General features: G+C 46.9%; 2 protein-coding genes across 3 annotated transcripts in view; one reads left to right on the top strand and one right to left on the bottom strand.

The window, feature by feature from the left end:
• The window catches only part of man2b2 (mannosidase, alpha, class 2B, member 2), an 11,264-nt gene extending 1,056 nt beyond the window's left edge, over positions 1–10,208 (bottom strand). The window contains exons 1-18 of the mRNA XM_083640603.1: positions 10,082–10,208; positions 9,716–9,862; positions 9,161–9,266; positions 8,864–9,036; positions 8,624–8,739; positions 8,137–8,314; positions 7,519–7,717; positions 7,117–7,307; positions 6,605–6,776; positions 5,201–5,337; positions 4,566–4,843; positions 4,179–4,370; positions 3,523–3,766; positions 2,933–3,043; positions 2,564–2,756; positions 1,564–1,710; positions 1,282–1,394; positions 285–402 (exon numbers count right to left, since the gene is read on the bottom strand). Coding sequence (XP_083496729.1) covers positions 285–402; positions 1,282–1,394; positions 1,564–1,710; positions 2,564–2,756; positions 2,933–3,043; positions 3,523–3,766; positions 4,179–4,370; positions 4,566–4,843; positions 5,201–5,337; positions 6,605–6,776; positions 7,117–7,307; positions 7,519–7,717; positions 8,137–8,314; positions 8,624–8,739; positions 8,864–9,036; positions 9,161–9,266; positions 9,716–9,862; positions 10,082–10,111 — 2,845 coding nt within the window. The 5' untranslated portion in view covers positions 10,112–10,208. The remainder of the gene's footprint in view (positions 1–284; positions 403–1,281; positions 1,395–1,563; positions 1,711–2,563; positions 2,757–2,932; positions 3,044–3,522; positions 3,767–4,178; positions 4,371–4,565; positions 4,844–5,200; positions 5,338–6,604; positions 6,777–7,116; positions 7,308–7,518; positions 7,718–8,136; positions 8,315–8,623; positions 8,740–8,863; positions 9,037–9,160; positions 9,267–9,715; positions 9,863–10,081) is intronic.
• Positions 10,209–10,470: 262 nt separating this feature from the next.
• Positions 10,471–15,967, top strand: smim20 (small integral membrane protein 20). Of its 2 annotated transcripts, none has more exons than XM_083640473.1 (3): positions 10,471–10,609; positions 11,210–11,266; positions 15,671–15,967. In XM_083640473.1, the coding sequence occupies exons 1-3, from the start codon at positions 10,480–10,482 to the stop codon at positions 15,712–15,714; spliced, it is 231 nt and encodes a 76-aa protein (XP_083496599.1). In that variant the 5' UTR covers positions 10,471–10,479; the 3' UTR covers positions 15,715–15,967. The 2 variants fall into 2 exon arrangements, with proteins under 2 accessions (XP_083496599.1, XP_083496598.1); XM_083640472.1 differs by having other exon boundaries at positions 11,210–11,320.
• The last annotated feature ends 2,877 nt before the right edge of the window (positions 15,968–18,844 follow it).

Raw genomic sequence — 18,844 nt, 5'->3', positions numbered from 1 at the left:
TGATGACACATTATCAGACCTCATGAGCAATGTTTAGACCAGTGATACTCAACCCGAGGCTCTAGAGCCACATGTGGCTCCTTTATGGGTAGTTGTGGCTCTTTTAAGCCTACTTAAAATAAACAAAAAAAAATCTAAAATAAGTAAATGGAGGAAAGAGACCGTTTTTTTTAAAAAGATGGTGGCTCTTGCAAAGATCCCCCCCCCCCCCAATGTGGCTCCTGAGTAGTTCAAGGTTGGGTACAACTGGTTGAGACAATTTCTATTTATGGAGTCTCTCTCACGTGTTTCTAAGGTATCTGGGGTCTTCCACTTCCACCTCTGGAGGCTGGCCACGTCCCAGGTTCCTGTGAGAGAACGCTCCTCCAGCGCTCTCACTTCGCCCATGCCCCGCAGGACGTCCTGTTCACACGGGAAATAAATGACCGTTAGAAAATAAAACAAAGTCGCCTCGACCATGTTCACTTTACAAAACTGTAAACTGTGAAACTGAGATTGTTTTTGAAATTGTGTTTCACCTTTCTTTTATTTTTTGGAGGCATTTTGCCATTATTTGATAGGACAGTAGGACGACAGGAAAGGTGGGGAGAGAGAGAGAGAGAGAGAGAGAGAGAGAGAGAGAGAGAGAGAGAGAGAGAGAGAGGCACGACATGCCACAAAGGACCATGGGTCTGATGCGAACCCGGGTCAGTCAGCCGCGCGAAGCACTAAGCCAGGGATACTCAACTTGCTTTGCCCGGGGGCCACTTTCGTGAAATGATAGAAGGCCAGGGGCCAGTTAATAAACAATCAATATACATTTTTCTGTAGCGGATTGTAGGTTTTTGGGGTGTCAGCCGGAGTTTAGTCTGACAATGTTGTGCACACCGGATAGTTAGTTAGGTTAAGTACATACAGAAGTGCCTGGGTAGCGAGCAGACGGCGGTATTTGACAATTTAGCAGCTAAATCATAGATTATTGAAAGATATTCCATATTCCAGACTGAAATGCTATAAGTATTGGGCAGGAGTATTGGCCAGAATGACATGAACATTTGGACGCTTATTCAGCGGGTGTCTTGCATGTTGCGTTCAGGTGCACTGTAAAAAAAAGAAAAAGAAAATGCAATTCCATCGCGGGCCACACAGGGGGCGCCCGCGGGCCGCATGTTGCCCCCGCGGGCCGCCAGTTGAGTATCCCTGCACTAAGCCTTTGTGGTACGCGCCCTTTCAATATTATGACATTAGAGCATTTTAATTGGCATGAATAGTAACACTTAAGTTACGACGTGTGTGCATTACCTTCAAGTTTATGGAGACTGGCTTCGATAGATCAGGGTCTTCCCCTTCCTCAAAGAGATGCATGATTCTCAACAGGACCCGATCATAGTCCGGCTCCGACCGCAAATCTTTACCTACACATGAGGAACAGACTCAAGCAAATCAACGCCATTTTCTTTTCTGTGACTTTCATAGATCATGAAAGTTCCATTTGTCTCCTTATGGGAAAAATCGATACCTAAAAAACTCCAGGTGACACAATACAGCCACTCAATATAATGGATGGATTTAAATTGAGCTGACCTGAGTCTATGTGACTGAGGTGGAGACTGTGTGTGGAGCTGTAGTTCCAACCGGGGATGCTGAGGCTGAGCAGGTGGAGGTTGGGCGGCAGGACCACAGGCTGCACTGGAGAGCTTCTCCTGGGCTCCTTCTCCAGCCAGCTCTTCTCTGCACAGGACAATGACACAAGGTTTAAAGCTCTTCTCTGCACAGGACAATGACACAAGGTTTAAAGCTCTTCTCTGCACAGGACAATGACACAAGGTTTAAAGCTCTTCTCTGCACAGGACAATGACACAAGGTTTAAAGCTCTTCTCTGCACAGGACAATGACACAAGGTTTAAAGCTCTTCTCTGCACAGGACAATGACACAAGGTTTAAAGCTCTTCTCTGCACAGGACAATGACACAAGGTTTAAAGCTCTTCTCTGCACAGGACAATGACACAAGGTTTAAAGCTCTTCTCTGCACAGGACAATGACACAAGGTTTAAAGCTCTTCTCTGCACAGGACAATGACACAAGGTTTAAAGCTCTTCTCTGCACAGGACAATGACACAAGGTTTAGTATGCAACAGATTGGGGAGCGTGGTCAACATGGTGTTTTGAAGAAGGGCCGTGCCGTTCTTGACTGTTCTCAGCATGAGTGCTGAAACTCAAGCGTAAAAGACCCAGGGACATCCCCACTGATTATTCAGGGCTAGCCCGGATCTATTAACTATTTATATGTCACTCAATATCTATTTCAATAAATTTTTTATCTGACCGCTTTTTCATATTATTGTCTACAGAGGAGGATTAGGGCCACCTGTGAAAGCTTCAGATTTTAATTTCAGAATTCTGACCTGATTCTCAGAATTCTTAGATGAATGTCAGAGCCCTTTTATTTTTTACATGCGGCCTTAATCGTCTTTCGTAATTGCCAGTGTTGTTTTGGCAGGAGTGTAATGGTTTAAAAAGTAGTTAAATACAGTGTTTGGTGTCCCGCAGACCAACAGCGAGTGCTCTGTAGCGAGTACTCACGCGGCTGGTCTATGAGCATGACCACAGGTCTGTGTTGCAGCTCTATCGCCTCCCTCTGGTAGAGCCGGGCGGTGGCGTTGCCGGAGCCCAGCATCATCCACAGCGTAGGCCGGACGACCGAGCTGTCGTTGAGGGTCAGGTTGTAGCCGAGGTTCCAGGCGAGGTTGTTCCAAAGACGACGGTGGAGCATCACCTGGGGGAAACACACACAGGGCGTTAATATGTGTTTCTGTGCGTGTGTGTGTGTGTGTGTGTGTGTGTGTGAGAGAGAGAGAGTGAACGAGACTAAGAGAGGTGTGTGTGTGTGTGTGTGTGTGTGTGTGTGTGTGTGTGTGTGTGTGTGTGTGTGTGTGTATGTGTGTATTCTACCTCTAGTTGTCCATCGGCCTGGCTGGACACACCGTGGGCTCTGTCACTGAGGAGCACCAGTCTGCTAAGATCATCCTCGATGTAGGCTGCCCGAACCATGGGGAAGTAGTTCTGCAAAATTCACGATATATTTTAGGATATATTCTATCATTATTCAGTGTTTCCCATAGGATTTCGTGAGACTGCGGTGGGTGGACCTCAGACCCCCTATAAGGGTCCAGGGGAAATGGTCCCCTGAAAGAAAATGCTGCACGTTTTATTTTATTTTAAATTTAAATGCATCAAGCTGGAGCAGTTTGAGAGGAAAATTAACCAAATTAGACCATGGTGGACCACCATAGTCTATGAAATGTATTGGAAATTTATGGGAAACACTGATATTGTCATGTTACTATGTTGTCACAGATGCCCTGCATCTGTCGTAAGTTGGCACACACAGCTGGCTCTCTATACGTGCTGGCCCTCTGGGGCTAACAGTTAGCCCCAGAGGGCCAGCACGTATAGTTAGCCGCTAACTGAAGCGTCTTAATAGGCACGGAAATCCCTGGCAGCTGAAAGATCCAAAGAGAGCAGTTTATCCAAGGCCTTACCCGAGCTAAAGTGTTATTAGTGAACTTGCGATACGTCCTCTTCATCATCTGGTAGCCATTGTCGTCGGTGTACAGGGTCCTGTTGTTCTTCAGGGTGGTGGCGGTCCTGAGGACCACCTCTGTGTTGACGCGGAGGGGGCCCAGCGAGTAGGTCTGCTCCAGCCTACGGCACATCAGCCTGCTCCTAAAGCCCTCTGGGACGCGGGTGGTGATGGAGTAAGCGTAGTCCGCGTCGCCTTCCTCTCTACAAGACCCCAAAATTGTGTGAGCGGATGCCAGAGAGCAAAGGGGAAGGAGTAGAGAGAGAAGGAAAGGACGTAGAGCTGCAACAATTAGCTGATTAATCGATCAACAGAAAATGAATTGCAAACTATTTTTATAATCATGTTTTTAAAATTCAAACTAGTTTCTGATTTCTTTAGTCTTCTAGGACAGTATAAGCAATTATCTTTGGGTTGTGCACTGTTGGATGTCATCTTGGGCTTTGGGGGAAAAAGTGATGGACATTTTTCACCATTTTGTGACATTTGATACGAGCCAACGATGAGAAGACAATCAACAGATTAATCGATTATCAAAATAATCGTTAGTTGCAGCAGGCAGCTCTAAAAAGGACGACAACTAAGGCCGAAAGAGTGAAACGAATCCTAACCCACCTGTAGAAGTATTGTCGGATCTCGGACACAATCTTGCCGGGGACGATCTCCGTCTCCACAGCCTTGTAGGCCTTCACAGCCGAGGCGTCGGCAGTAAAGACGTAGTTATCAGAAATAGGCCCTGCTCCTACATCTCCATTTGCACGGTATTCCCAGAAATCCTGCGTCATCCGTACTCTCCTCTTTGCTAAACTACCAAGGATGATAGAAAGGTCAGAAGGTCACACAAGTCTATGATATGACAGTCAGAGGATCGGATGAGCCTGTGTGTGAGATCCACAAAATGGGATAATGTAAACCTACTGCCTGGAGTGCAATTACGACTATAACTACAAGGGGTGTGAGATAATTCAAGATTATTCAGATTTAATGAGCTTGACATCTCACCAGTCAGTGATGCTGTGCAGCAGATTGGTGTCCTGGTCAAACATGAGCTTGTAACACTCACTCAGAACAGGCAGGAGCCTATTCCCCGTTCTCTTCCAGTCCCGGACGTTGCGTCTTTCCAACAGAACGCCTTTGGCTACATAGGTGGAGCCGCACTTGGGTGTTCCAGCGCACGGCTTCTCAGACAACTGGATCAGGTACTTCCTGTGCTGGAGACCCCCCAGGTCCACAACGAGGAAAAGGTCATAGGTCACATTGGACCCAGCTGATTTCTGGATCTGTTAAGATGTGATATTGAATTGTTGTCATTTTTATATGATATTTCTGATGAATGACAGTAGAAATACAAATGAAATCAATAATTTATGTACAACTGGATGAGTAATATACAGTACATAAAAGTGTATTTACCATTGTGACACAAATATAAAAGTTAATTTAGTACAAAATGATATATTGTATATTTTACATCCAGACTATGACAAAAATAATTGTATCAAACTGCATGGTGTGTAAGTTCTTAACATGTTGTGACAATTTAAGAATACTTTAAAAGTACAAAAAAAACTGATAAGATACGATAAAATTAAATAATAATAATAATAATAATAAATTAATTCGAAAATATACTTCACCTGTGCAGGCACAGGCTGCCCGTCGTCATCAAAGACGGTTGCCATGGGGAAGGTTACCGTGACGTTGATGAAGGTGGTGATGTTCCATGCTAAAGGGTTGTAGACGATTACATGCTGCTCCAAAGCCTGATGAACACCTGGCATGAGGAGAGTCATTGATTGATTGATTGATTGATTGATTGATTGCTTTTATTTATGGATATAGCAGAACAAAATCCAAGGGATAGACATGTAAAAGTGTGAACACTTATTTCCAACATGGTCCCTGAATGACCACTAATGAGCACTTTACTTCATTTGACCTCGACTAACCTCACCCTAAACGTCTGGAGCAACTCCTCGCTGACTGATACAGATGCAGCCAATGTGCCATAACTGTTGGTAAAGTGGATAACTGAGCAGACTGCCGTGAGATCAAACTCATTAACTCCACCAAGGAGGTTATGTTTTTGGTGCCGTTTGTCTGTCTGTTAGCAGGATTACGGAAAAACTGATTTTCATGGAACTTGGTGGAAGGGTGTAGCAGCATAGCCTGACTCCGCCAGATGGGGGCGGCATTGTTCCACAAATTCACAATCCCACCTCCGTCTGGACCCGGCTCAAGATTGGAGTTTAAATCGGCCGCCACCCAGGCGAACCAATCAGCGTGAGCTACGGGCGGGCTTTAGGCGAGACCGGGTGTGACGCCACTGAGAGGCGCCTGTGCGTTTGTAGTTCTTTCACTATTCAACATGGCGGCGGCTACCGAGGCTAGCTCCAGTGAGCTAGTCAAACATTCTATTCAAAACAATAAGCTAACATAAACGTTAAACACTTGATCTTACAGTGAGTACGAAACCGTAACTGTATTGCTGTGACGTTATCAACTATGAACGTTAGTAAACAAGACATTGTGGTAGAATTTGGGGAGATAGCCTTCAGACCTCCATGCTAACTATTTAGCAATTGTAGTCCTAGCTGTTTGTGTTTACCAGGCGCTGCCGCTGCTACGTCATGAAGGGAAGTCGATCTGATTAGTTGGCGTTGGCAAGCCCAGAGGGTGACAGACAGACGGTCCATCCAATCACCTGCCTAGTAGCTTGAAAAAAGTGACCGCCCTCTTCAGCAATGTAGCTTGGCCGAACCCAGATGGATGTTTGTTGTGAAACAAATGTGAACGAACTCATCCATCTGGCAGCGTCAGGTTAGTAGCAGCATGGGCAAAGGAAGAACCCGTGAAATTTAGGAGCGGATCTGATCCGACTCACGAAATTTGTATATCATAGCAGACTGGACTATTGGCCTTGGCGGAGATATGTGCTCTCCAAGTGCCCTTCTAGTTAATATTTGTTTTTACAGAGATGCACGGTGCACATTCATCCTCGTTTCTATAAAAGCTGATGTCCCCTAGCCGGCCGGCAGCACCTTTCCTGTGGTAGCGGGTGCCGAGGAAGTCGGGCATGCCGAGGTCGTGGGGCAGCAGGAAGAGGGCAGCCAGGACCTCCTCTGCCCCCATCATGGCCTGGGTGAGATGCTGAAAGTACATGTCTGCCACCTTGGGAGACTCGGTGCCAGTGATGCCATCGTGGTGCTGGACCTAAAAAAAAGAAAAGAAAAAAGTGAGCTTGGAATTATAAGGTTCTGTCTGGGTTGAGTGAAGTGCTGACAAAACACATAACATCATACAAGCATAAAGTAGTTTTCAATTTTCAATTCAATTTTCCTTAATCTCAAACACGTTTGAAAATAAAAAGCGTATATGACAGATATTTAAGTCATAACTATTATAGGCATAAAAATACTAAATTACCCAATAAATATGACTTTAGTTTTTGTGTCTGTATCACCTTGACCATGAGCAATAAAGTGATAATAAAGCCTCTCTCCATGAAATCCTTCTCCAACAACAGACAGCGTTAAGCATTTGGACAGATCACCTCGGAGACGGCCCAGCGGAGCCCCCGCAGTTTCTCGAGGGCCCAGTCTTTGGCCACCGGTCCATCAGGGAAGCTGATCCGGTACTGGGCAAAAAGAGTCTCGGCTGCATGCAGCTGGGAACTGGCCTGTCGCGCCACTCCTTTCAGAACATTTCGCGAGGCGTAAAATCCAGTCCATGCCTGGTGAGGTTCTGGGAAATAAAATACATTGGCCACAGTGGATAATATTGATAATTGATATATACATTTTGAACTACAGAATCTGGTACTATGAGACTAGAACTCTGAAGCAGGATAACATGCTGCTGTTAGAGCAAGAATTGCCAACTGAACCATTTTCAAGTTCTGTATATTGATTAGGAGGTGTTGCTTCACGCTATGTATTAGGATACCGGTACTCACCGGTGGAATAGGGTAGAAAGTCTTCACTCCCTCTAACCTCCCAGACAAGATCTGATTGGTGGATGGCTTGGAAGTATTCACTGAGAGTGGCGTACTGGACTGTCACTCCAAGCTCTTTGCTGTTCTGGTTGATGTAGTTCATTAAAGGGTCCATGTTGTTGAACTGCTCCGAGGAGTTGTAGAACTGTTTGTCGCAGCCCTGAAACAGAAACCAATGGCAGAAGTGGGTTTGTAATATTTGACAAAATGTGGTAGGATAGACCAAAAATAAATAAAAAATATATAGTCACTCAGAAAACCCGAGAAGAGATGTTTTGACTGCTGTTTTTGGAAAATCAAAATGAAACCATGTGGAAATGAAGAGGAAAGTACACCATTTCAGTAGCAGATGCTCTTAAAAATAAATCCATGCTTCCTCCAAATTGGAAAAGGAGCTTGTGCAGTTCTTGAAATCCAAAATAGGTGTTTTTACAAATCATGTGCCTTTCCATTGCTTCTAGATATTTTGCTTCAACAGCACCCATGGTCTTTAGAGAAAAGGCCACTGCCTTGAATACAAGTCCATTGGATTAGCTATATAATAACAGGGTTGGGGTTCGGAGGTTTCTATGGACTCACCCATGGCCAGAGCACGTGGCTGGTCTTGAACCATGCGGCCCTCTGCTTGATGTTGTCTACCATGGTCTGGGCATAGGCTTGTATCGTCTCCTTGGTGACAGGCAGGCTCATGTTGGGGTACACTCCATCTTTAGGGGGGTCAGGGAACAGGGCAACTCCGTTCCAATAGAAACCAGAGCTAAGACGGAAGAACAGCACATTTTCTTTTCACTGACCACCCCCAGTTTATCTATGCAATAATCCCACCTTTTTAATTTGACATAGACATTGAATAACCTTGTATAGTTAAAGTCAGAAGCTCATATATGTCAATATCCAGCATAAAACACTGTTACTGATTAGGTAGGTAGTCTTTTATGATGCAATTTAATTCTCCTCGAGGCAGTGTAAAGATCTATTTTAGAATGATAATTGCCTTGTGCAGAAGCATACACAAGTAGTCAAAATACACGACATAGTGATTCATTATAGCAATAGAAAACATTACCTGTTAGAGAAGGGCAGGTGGGATGGGGTGCAGTAGCTAAACTGGTCCATAGTGTGAGTGAAGATCTCCTGCTGCTCTCTCAGGGAGGGAGAACCTCTCCATACGAACTGTAACTTCTGCACCAAAAACCGGGGATGAACAATACACAGTGATTACCGATTACTTACCACTGAATACTGGTTAAGTGACTTGGCTAGTCGCGGTAGTAGTATGGGACAGAGGCATCATCAAGACTAATACCTTGTTTTTCTGCATGGCGTCTTTGAGGTCGTAGTCAATGCGGGAGATGAGGTGGGCGTTAAACCCGGCCAGGGCGAAGAGGACAGGCGTGGTGGCAGACGCTCCGAACGGATCCACGTGCCACGAGAACTGAGGACGCACCCCGAACGTCTCGTACAGGAAACCGTGGCCCTCTGAAACGGCACCGAGACACACAGGGCAAGACACAGACAAGCTAAGTGAATTTCTGGGTTACTACAGACTCCTTATCTCTGAATGTGACGATTACAGCCAGGGCAAAGAAACATGTTTTACTACCTGTCATTTGCAGTATGTCATCTTCTAGATCAGTCACAGCCTCATCGTGCATCACTTGGCCCCCGATGATGAACTCAAGTCGACCCTCTTTCACGAGCTGTCGCACCTACGGAGAAGAAACGTGACATATAACAAAACCAAGACACACCATTGAAGAGGGTATAGTTTGGAAGCAAGTATTAAGGCTGCCATGCACTGGTCTATGAGGCCATTTACACCTGGCGTTAACATGTGTTTTCTGTGATCAGATTGCAATCGGATTGTGTTTTATCACTTGAAATGCTGGATTGCAATCTGATCGGCCAAACCACCTCCGGAGGTGGTCAGGGATGCATTGTGTACACATTGAACACAAGTGTAAAATGCAATGTGTCCTCTCAATCTGGATACAGCAACTTTATGCAGATTGAGAGGACAACAGATCAGATTGCAATCAGATGGCAGAAAACGCATGTTAACGCCAGGTGTAAATGGAATCAGGCTGAAGTGATAAAATACAATCTGATGGCAGAAAACGCATGTTAACGCCAGGTGTAAATGGCCTCTATGTCTTACTTGTTTCTTATGGGAGTCTGTGGCCACAGTGTCCCACCACAGGCGAAAGAACTCCTGCTCCACTGCAATGAACCTGCGGTGTTTAGCCTTTGACAGTTCCTCAGTCACGCTGGTGTACACGTTGGCTGCATAGGCATGCATACTCTCCTATGAAAATACATGATATTCATCAACATCAACTGTGCTTTTGTTAAGGGGATACACACAAATAGGCTCGTCAAAACTAGAAGGGATAACAATGTAACTTGGTATGTGCTATTGTATTCGAAGTTGTGAAATGCAGATTATAATGAAAATTGTACACCACGTATGATGCTCAAGTTGAACATCAAGTTATTGAAGTCTAACGTTAACTAATAATCCAACCTGAATAGTGTACACCCAGCCGACATCCATGTGACTGTGCGGGATGATGAACGTTTGAATTGGCTTGTCTTCATTTCCCGTCGCAGACGAGTAAGTGTAAAAAACAAAAAACACTAAAACGGTTAAAATCCCCATCTCTTGCCTCGTAGAGAAACTAATTTTCTTCTCAAACCTGCACATAACTTCCTTATTATTGTTGTGATGCAGCATGTGACAGTCACGAGACACGCCCCTTTGGTACGGAACAGCAGGAGGGACAAACTAGCTTGACGCCGCTCCAATCACCTTCCTTTTTACAAACACGGCTGAACGCTGTTGATTTTGAACCTGCACCTGTTTTGGTGACCTTTTTACCTCGGAAACACTTATAAACAGATTGTACACACGTTTGGAGGTGAATGAATATTCTCCCTACAAAAATGTCAAGAAACACGAGAACAGCGTTGATTTTTGGAGGTTTTTTAACGGCTGTTGCCGCTGCATTTTACCCCATATTATTCTACCCGCTCGTGCACACAGACGACTACAGTGAGTAGCGTTACAGCTTTCCTTCAATTTCAGTTGTACAAACCTGCGTTTACAATGTCATTCAGAGTATATAGACGGTTTTAACTTGACAACAAACATTCTAAATTGCTTCTAGCTTCTCGTCGCAGTGTTTGCTAATACGATAGACCCTTTCCACGGGGGCTATTTTGTGTCGAAAAGGCAGAATAAACACAGGTGCAAGCAAAAGCCTAATGAGGGTTTCCAAATTCCAATCATGGAAGTTTGAAACCCTCATTAGTGTTTTGCTTGCACCTGTGTTTACCCTGCCTTTTCGACACAAAATGGCCCCCAGAAGGGTCTATAGCTGACAGGAAATGAGCTAGGTTTCAAACTGTTCCATAGCCACACAATTCCGTGAAAAGGGGCTATAAGATACCCACTAGTTCTGTTCAAAAGTATAGCTAAATAAATAGACCCTCCCTGACTATGACAAAGATGGAATGATATGATATGATATGGTCACTGATATCATAGACCGTGTAAGAGTGATATCAGGAAACTTAAAGTGTCCACTGAAGCTCTAGCCTGTTGTCCACACTTCTTCCACCGACTATACTTTTCTCTCCTCTGTCTGTTTAGAACAAGTCCAAAAGGCAAATCGGGCAGGAATCAACCAAGCAGATGTGCAGCCAGTGGGTAAGACACGCCTCTCGGCTGCCCTCACACACATCCTGCAGTGTAGCACAGTGGGTAAGACACTCCTCCCTGCTGCCCTCACACACAACCTGCAGTGTAGCACAGTGGGTAAGACACGCCTCCCTGCTGCCCTCACACACATCCTGCAGTGTGACACAGTGGGTAAGACACTCCTCTCTGCTGCCCTCACACACATCCTGCAGTGTAGCACAGTGGGTAAGACACTCCTCTCTGCTGCCCTCACACACATCCTGCAGTGTGGCACAGTGGGTAAGACACTCCTCCCTGCTGCCCTCACACACATCCTGCAGTGTGGCACAGTGGGTAAGACACTCCTCCCTGCTGCCCTCACACACATCCTGCAGTGTGACACAGTGAGTAAGACACGCCTCCCTGCTGCCCTCTCACACATCCTGCAGTGTGACACAGTGGGTAAGACACGCCTCCCTGCTGCCCTCACACACATCCTGCAGTGTGACACAGTGGGTAAGACACTCCTCCATGCTGCCCTCACACACATCCTGCAGTGTGACACAGTGGGTAAGACACGCCTCCCTGCTGCCCTCACACACATCCTGCAGTGTGACACAGTGGGTAAGACACGCCTCCCTGCTGCCCTCACACACATCCTGCAGTGTGACACAGTGGGTAAGACACGCCTCCCTGCTGCCCTCACACACATCCTGCAGTGTGACACAGTGGGTAAGACACTCCTCCATGCTGCCCTCACACATCCTGCAGTGTGACACAGTGGGTAAGACACGCCTCCCTGCTGCCCTCACACACATCCTGCAGTGTGACACAGTGGGTAAGACATGCCTCCCTGCTGCCCTCACACACATCCTGCAGTGTGACACAGTGGGTAAGACACGCCTCCCTGCTGCCCTCACACACATCCTGCAGTGTAGCACAGTGGGTAAGACACTCCTCCCTGCTGCCCTCACACACATCCTGCAGTGTAGCACAGTGGGTAAGACACTCCTCCCTGCTGCCCTCACACACATCCTGCAGTGTAGCACAGTGGGTAAGACACTCCTCCCTGCTGCCCTCACACACATCCTGCAGTGTAGCACAGTGGGTAAGACACTCCTCCATGCTGCCCTCACACACATCCTGCAGTGTAGCACAGTGGGTAAGACACTCCTCCCTGCTGCCCTCACACACATCCTGCAGTGTAGCACAGTGGGTAAGACACTCCTCCCTGCTGCCCTCACACACATCCTGCAGTGTAGCACAGTGGGTAAGACACTCCTCCATGCTGTCCTCACACACATCCTGCAGTGTAGCACAGTGGGTAAGACACTCCTCCCTGCTGTCCTCACACACATCCTGCAGTGTGACACAGTGGGTAAGACACTCCTCCATGCTGCCCTCACACACATCCTGCAGTGTGACACAGTGGGTAAGACACTCCTCCATGCTGTCCTCACACACATCCTGCAGTGTAGCACAGTGGGTAAGACACTCCTCCATGCTGTCCTCACACACATCCTGCAGTGTAGCACAGTGGGTAAGACACTCCTCCCTGCTGCCCTCACACACATCCTGCAGTGTAGCACAGTGGGTAAGACACTCCTCCCTGCTGCCCTCACACACATCCTGCAGTGTAGCACAGTGGGTAAGACACTCCTCCCTGCTGCCCTCACACACATCCTGCAGTGTAGCACAGTGGGTAAGACACGCCTCCCTGCTGCCCTCACACACATCCTGCAGTGTAGCACAGTGGGTAAGACACGCCTCCCTGCTGCCCTCACACACATCCTGCAGTGTAGCACAGTGGGTAAGACACGCCTCCCTGCTGCCCTCACACACATCCTGCAGTGTAGCACAGTGGGTAAGACACGCCTCCCTGCTGCCCTCACACACATCCTGCAGTGTAGCACAGTGGGTAAGACACTCCTCCATGCTGCCCTCACACACATCCTGCAGTGTGACACAGTGGGTAAGACACGCCCCCTGCTGCCCTCACACACATCCTGCAGTGTAGCACAGTGGGTAAGACACGCCTCCCTGCTGCCCTCACACACATCCTGCAGTGTAGCACAGTGGGTAAGACACGCCTCCCTGCTGCCCTCACACACATCCTGCAGTGTAGCACAGTGGGTAAGACACTCCTCCCTGCTGCCCTCACACACATCCTGCAGTGTGGCACAGTGGGTAAGACACTCCTCTCTGCTGCCCTCACACACATCCTGCAGTGTGACACAGTGGGTAAGACACGCCTCCATGCTGCCCTCACACACATCCTGCAGTGTAGCACAGTGGGTAAGACACTCCTATCTGCTGCCCTCACACACATCCTGCAGTGTAGCACAGTGGGTAAGACACTCCTCCATGCTGCCCTCACACACATCCTGCAGTGTGACACAGTGGGTAAGACACTCCTCCATGCTGCCCTCACACACATCCTGCAGTGTGACACAGTGGGTAAGACACGCCCCCTGCTGCCCTCACACACATCCTGCAGTGTAGCACAGTGGGTAAGACACGCCTCCCTGCTGCCCTCACACATCCTGCAGTGTAGCACGGATGTGACCACGGGGCAGTTCGGACTAGGGGTGTCAAAATTAATAGTTTAATTGATGCATCGAGATGCGGACGTGTGAATCGAATCGAATCGTTGACAGATGAATCGTTGAATCGTTTAAATTTCTGTTGACATTCAGATTTTAATGCACTTTCTAAGTAAAAAAGGGACTTCATATTTATCTGACTGCTTGTATTAATTGATGAAAAGTAGCCATGCGCAGGAAAAATATAGAAAATTGAGCATTTGATACTTGGAGCTGCCATACTTTGAGCTGTATCGAGATGCATCGTGGAATCGAATCGAATCGTTGACAGATGAATCGTAATCGAATCGTGAGGCCAGTGAAGATTCACAGCCCTAGTTCGGAGGAAATGAAAAATGATTGCATCCTCATTTTATTTGTTCATTAATGCTGATGAAAGCTGGACCAAGCCGTTGAGACAGAATGCATCTGGAGTCTGGACAGAGCTATTGGTTTTGACTGGATGTTAATGTATATTTTTACAAAGATATCTGACCTGTCCTGTTCTACACTGACCCAATCTGTTTGTTGTGCCTATTAATATATTAATAATATTAATATGGAACACCAGATGGCTGGGGGTTAGTATCAGGACAATGTTAGTCATCTGCTGTGAGTTTCATTCTCAGAAAAGGACAATACAGTAACAGTACACTTAATTTCATTAAGTTAAACCCTTTAGAAACCCATTATGTAGCATGCAAACCATACCCAACTAGTACTTTAAGCATGTTAAATAAATACAATACAATATGTAATTGCAAATGATATTGAAACAGGTTTGATGAGGATCTGGTGACCACTCCTTTATATCCAAAACATGAACAGGGGAATAATCTCCTCGAATGGGAGAGGGGAGGGCTACACTTGAATACATACTGTAGGTGACGGTGTTGATTTCTACATACTGTAGGTCAGGGATACTCAACTTGCTTTGCCCGGGGGCCACTTTCGTGAAATGATAGAAGGCCAGGGGCCAGTTAATAAACAATCAATATACATTTTTGTGTAGCGCATTGTAGGTTTTTGGGGTGTCAGCCGGAGTTTAGTCTGACAATGTTGTGCACACCGGATAGTTAGGTTAAGTACATACATAAGTACCTGGGTAGCGAGCAGACGGCGGTATTTGACAATTTAGCAGCTAAATCATAGATTATTGAAACATATTCCATATTCCAGACTGAAATGTTATAACAGAAGTGGAGTATTGGCCAGAATGACATGAACATTTGGACACTTAGGCCATGTTCACATTACAGGCAAATCCGATTTGCTGATAAAGTCATTAATCATCATTATCTTGATTGGTTTCCCAAATCTGATTTGGGAGTGTGTCCGCACTGCCACAAATCTGATTCTCAAGTCGGATCTGTGTGTCCAGACCTAAACAGCCTATCTGCATGGGTTGCTATGGTAACGACGTGGGCGTCAGTAAATACGTACGTTGGTGACGTGGTTTTCCTGCGCAGAAGCATTTGGTGACGAGTTGCGAGTGGCATTCAAATCAGATTTGGTGGATCTGCGCGTCCGCACTCAAGTCACATCAGTCGAAAGCAGATTGGAAACTACCTCCTATGTGGTTTGGGACAAGTGACACAAATCAGACTTGGAGCGTCCAGACTCATAAAACCAATCTGGATTAAGTCATTAAATATAGGTCACTAAAGTTCACAAATCAAATTTGGCCTCCTAGTCTGAACATGGCCTTATTCAGCGGGTATCTTGCACGTTGCGTTCAGGTGCACTGTAAAAAAATTCCATCGCGGGCCACACAGGGGGCGCGGGCCGCCAGTTGAGTATCACTGCTGTAGGTGACGTGTTGATCTCTTTTCTCTCATTCTTTTTGCTAAAGGTGTGAAGATCTGGTCTGATCCATACAAGCCTGCAGGAAAATGAAGATCTGGTCTAATCCATACAAGCCTGCAGGAAAATGAAGATCTGGTCTGATCCATACAAGCCTGCAGGAAAATGACCACCACTGACAGCTCACCTTGGTGATGATGACTGCGTATGAAGAGTATGAGTGGAGAAGCCCCTGTCTTTTGTGTGTGTGTGTGTGTGTGTGTGTGTGTGTGTGTGTGTGTGTGTGTGTGTGTGTGTGTGTGTGCGCGTGTGTGTGTGTGTGCGTGTGTGTGCGTGCATGTGTGTGAGACAGAGAGAGAGAATGCTTTGCAGGATGTGTGGTTTTGGTTATTGGGTGTTTACTTTATCCTGTGAATAAAGTTTTAAACCCTTAGAACTCAACATGGCTTCTTACATTGATTTGTTTTCATGCTGTTGTTTTCTGCTTTATTGGACAGTGTATTTTCAAGAGAGACAGAGAAAACATGGGGTGCAAAGTGAAGTGGACATGAGACAAGGTAATGATCTAGATTGGAAACCACAGGACTCACAAATACATCTCTTCCAGATGATTCTGCAACACTTTTGAATCCATTGAGTACGACACATTAATGGATGCAGATCCCTTTCTGTCCACTAGGGACCGCTCCATGCCTGTCTGTTGACATATAAAAGGCATTGGACTGAGTAATGCTTTGTTTGTGCATCTTTGATGTTTTTTTGGGGGGGGAACCTTGTGTTTCCAAAAAGCCGTTCTCTGGTATGCAGCCTTCAGGAAATCATCAAAATCTACAATGATTTGTTTACATATCCTGTTCACAACTATCTCTTGACATTGTGTTTTGATTCAGTTGGTCTGAGGGTCATGAAATGTGTTTGACAGATGAGAGACAATGTCCAATAATTCACTGTATCATATTCCACAATGGAAAAAAATACATTTTGAGGCAGGGTTTTTCCAGGACACATCAAACTTTATTATCAGTTGTCTTTCAGAGACGGGGGTTTAACTAGGCTTTGGAATGACATATAACTCTGGCAGCGCTTTGCCCATAGGCTGAAAGTATGGGACAGAACTCCTCGGCCTTGTTCAAAATCCTGGTCGATGTGATCCAGACTCTCTCTTTATGGCTCCACGGGTGCTGTAAAAGCAGAGAATTCCAAAACTACCATTTTTCCCCCTGTACTTTTGTGGTTTCCTGACATTGACCAGCATCCCCTTTCAGAGCTGCGTCCACCAAAAAGTCCTTCTGGAGGAATGATAGAGCGAGGAGAACGAACTAAGACCCAAAGCATGTGTTTACGCTCCCGACAGAGATGCTGCATTTTCAGAGCTGCCCTTAAATCTTCCGTACGGTCCTCCATGGAGCCTGTACTTTGTACTTTTGGATTTTTAGGACCGTTTCTGCGAGGGCCCGCTGCCAGCGAAACCAAACCGCCCCCGGGGGCCAGCAGCAGCAACAGCCACTCTCCCTCTCAACCCCCCCCCCCCCCCCCCCCCCCCAATCAACAAGCCCCATTGTTTATGAGAGGTTGTTATTGTTGGGCTGCGTTCAGAAACAAGAGAAAACTCAAGAGCCCGCGGCTGTGCAGAGGCGTCCAAAGTCAAGAGCGCAAAGGGGTGAGGGGGTGGTTAGATGGCGGGGGGGGGGGGGGGGGGGGGGGGACGGGGGGACGGGGGGGGGGGGGACGAGAAGCAGAAATTCCTCTCATTCCCCGCTGGTGTTTTCCAGATTCCTCAAGCGACAGCTCCTCCACTGTGTGAGTGAAGTAAGCAACGGCGAGAGGAAGGGAACCGCATTCTTGAGGGGACGAGTCACCTACGCACAGAATAGAAACGACATTCAATCCCCCCGTTCCTCCGCTTGGCAGAGTGTGCAACAGGTAGTGCAGCATTGCCCACCCCCACCCCCACACAGCTTTGACTCCGCCTTCGTTGTGAATCAGTGTTGGTGACAGGAGGGAAAAGTTGATGTCAGACGTGTTCTGGCTCCTCCTTACATCTGTCCTCCTCAGTGCAGCAGGCTTTAGAGTCTGCACCAGGCGCTCTGCTTTTTATGTTGTCTAGTCCTCTTTATGTGCTTCCTTGTCACCATTGAGCTGGATTATGTAGATAGACACCCTTCACTATAAAAGCATTGAATAGGGTCACAGCCCCACTATAAACCCACATGAACTCCCACAATGTCGCCCTCCTCCGCAGCACTTTTACGACCCTGCTGCCGTTAAGCCATCACACAAATCTCGCCCCGTCCATTGAGGAGGTGGCGTGTGTGTCCTCGCTCTCGAGCGGTTAAGTCAGGCGTGCGCGTTCGAGAGCAGCAGATAATTGGCCAAGGTTTCTAGCTAATTGCCGTGGGGGGAACGAGGGTTGACAGACAGGCCATGGGGGTTTGGAGGAACAGCAGAGAGAGAGAGCGTTTGGGAAGGGGGCGGGACCGGGGTTTGGAGGAACAGCAGAGAGAGAGAGCGTTTGGGAAGGGGGCGGGACCGGGGTTTGGGAAGGGGGCGGGACCAAGGATGTAAAATACGAGCAAACTTCTCGGCGAAAGTATGTCAAGCGTGGAGGAAGGAAAGGAACAAACAAACAAGAGCTTTGACGAGCTCCCGAGAGCCTCCCTGTGACAATAATTGAAGACGGAGAATTGTGGCCTTTGACGTTTTGGAGTGCGTCTAGGGAGATTTCTTCTTCTGCTTTTCCTTTACTAGGCCTTTGTCAAAGTGTTGATTACACCAGTGATCCTCAACTTTGATCATATCAAGGACTCCTAATGATGAAGTCCACATTTGATGAGATTTTGTCTCTCGGACCACAAATCTGAGAATATTTAAAGAATAATAATTCTTCTACATTCTCCAATTGTAAATGACTAGTGCAGTGCCGGTTCCCATTCACACATCATGCTGCCCCACTCGTCGCCCTCCCCCCACACACACTGCATTGCGTCAGGTCCCCCTAAGCGCACTCCCCGAGTTTGAAGTCGATCCGACCAACGGTTCTCGAGATACGCGAAGGACATACAGACAGTCAGACGGAAGATTCTACCTTTTTATTAGATCGACAACGCTGAAGTGTAACAATTCATAAAAAAATTAGGGACCCCCTCGAAACCCCCCTCAATGACCCTTGGTGGCCCCAATGTTGAGAACATGTTCGTTAGGAAAAAACGGCGAGTTAAACTAG

Source organism: Poromitra crassiceps, assembly GCF_964638095.1.
Source record: "Poromitra crassiceps genome assembly, chromosome: 7".
Classification (NCBI taxonomy): Eukaryota; Metazoa; Chordata; class Actinopteri; order Beryciformes; family Melamphaidae; genus Poromitra; species Poromitra crassiceps.
This window is presented reverse-complemented; position numbering and strand designations above follow the sequence as displayed.

What these genes read in the sequence shown, in the direction of transcription:
- smim20 (XM_083640472.1), top strand. Translation starts at nt 10,480, where the DNA reads ATGAATATTCTCCCTACAAAAATGTCAAGAAACACGAGAACAGCGTTG. An exon ending in CGTGCACACAGACGACTACA is followed by an intron (nt 10,610 to 11,209) that starts GTGAGTAGCGTT and finishes CTGTCTGTTTAG; the next exon opens with AACAAGTCCAAAAGGCAAAT. An exon ending in CCTGCAGTGTAGCACAGTGG is followed by an intron (nt 11,321 to 15,670) that starts GTAAGACACTCC and finishes TTTTTGCTAAAG; the next exon opens with GTGTGAAGATCTGGTCTGAT.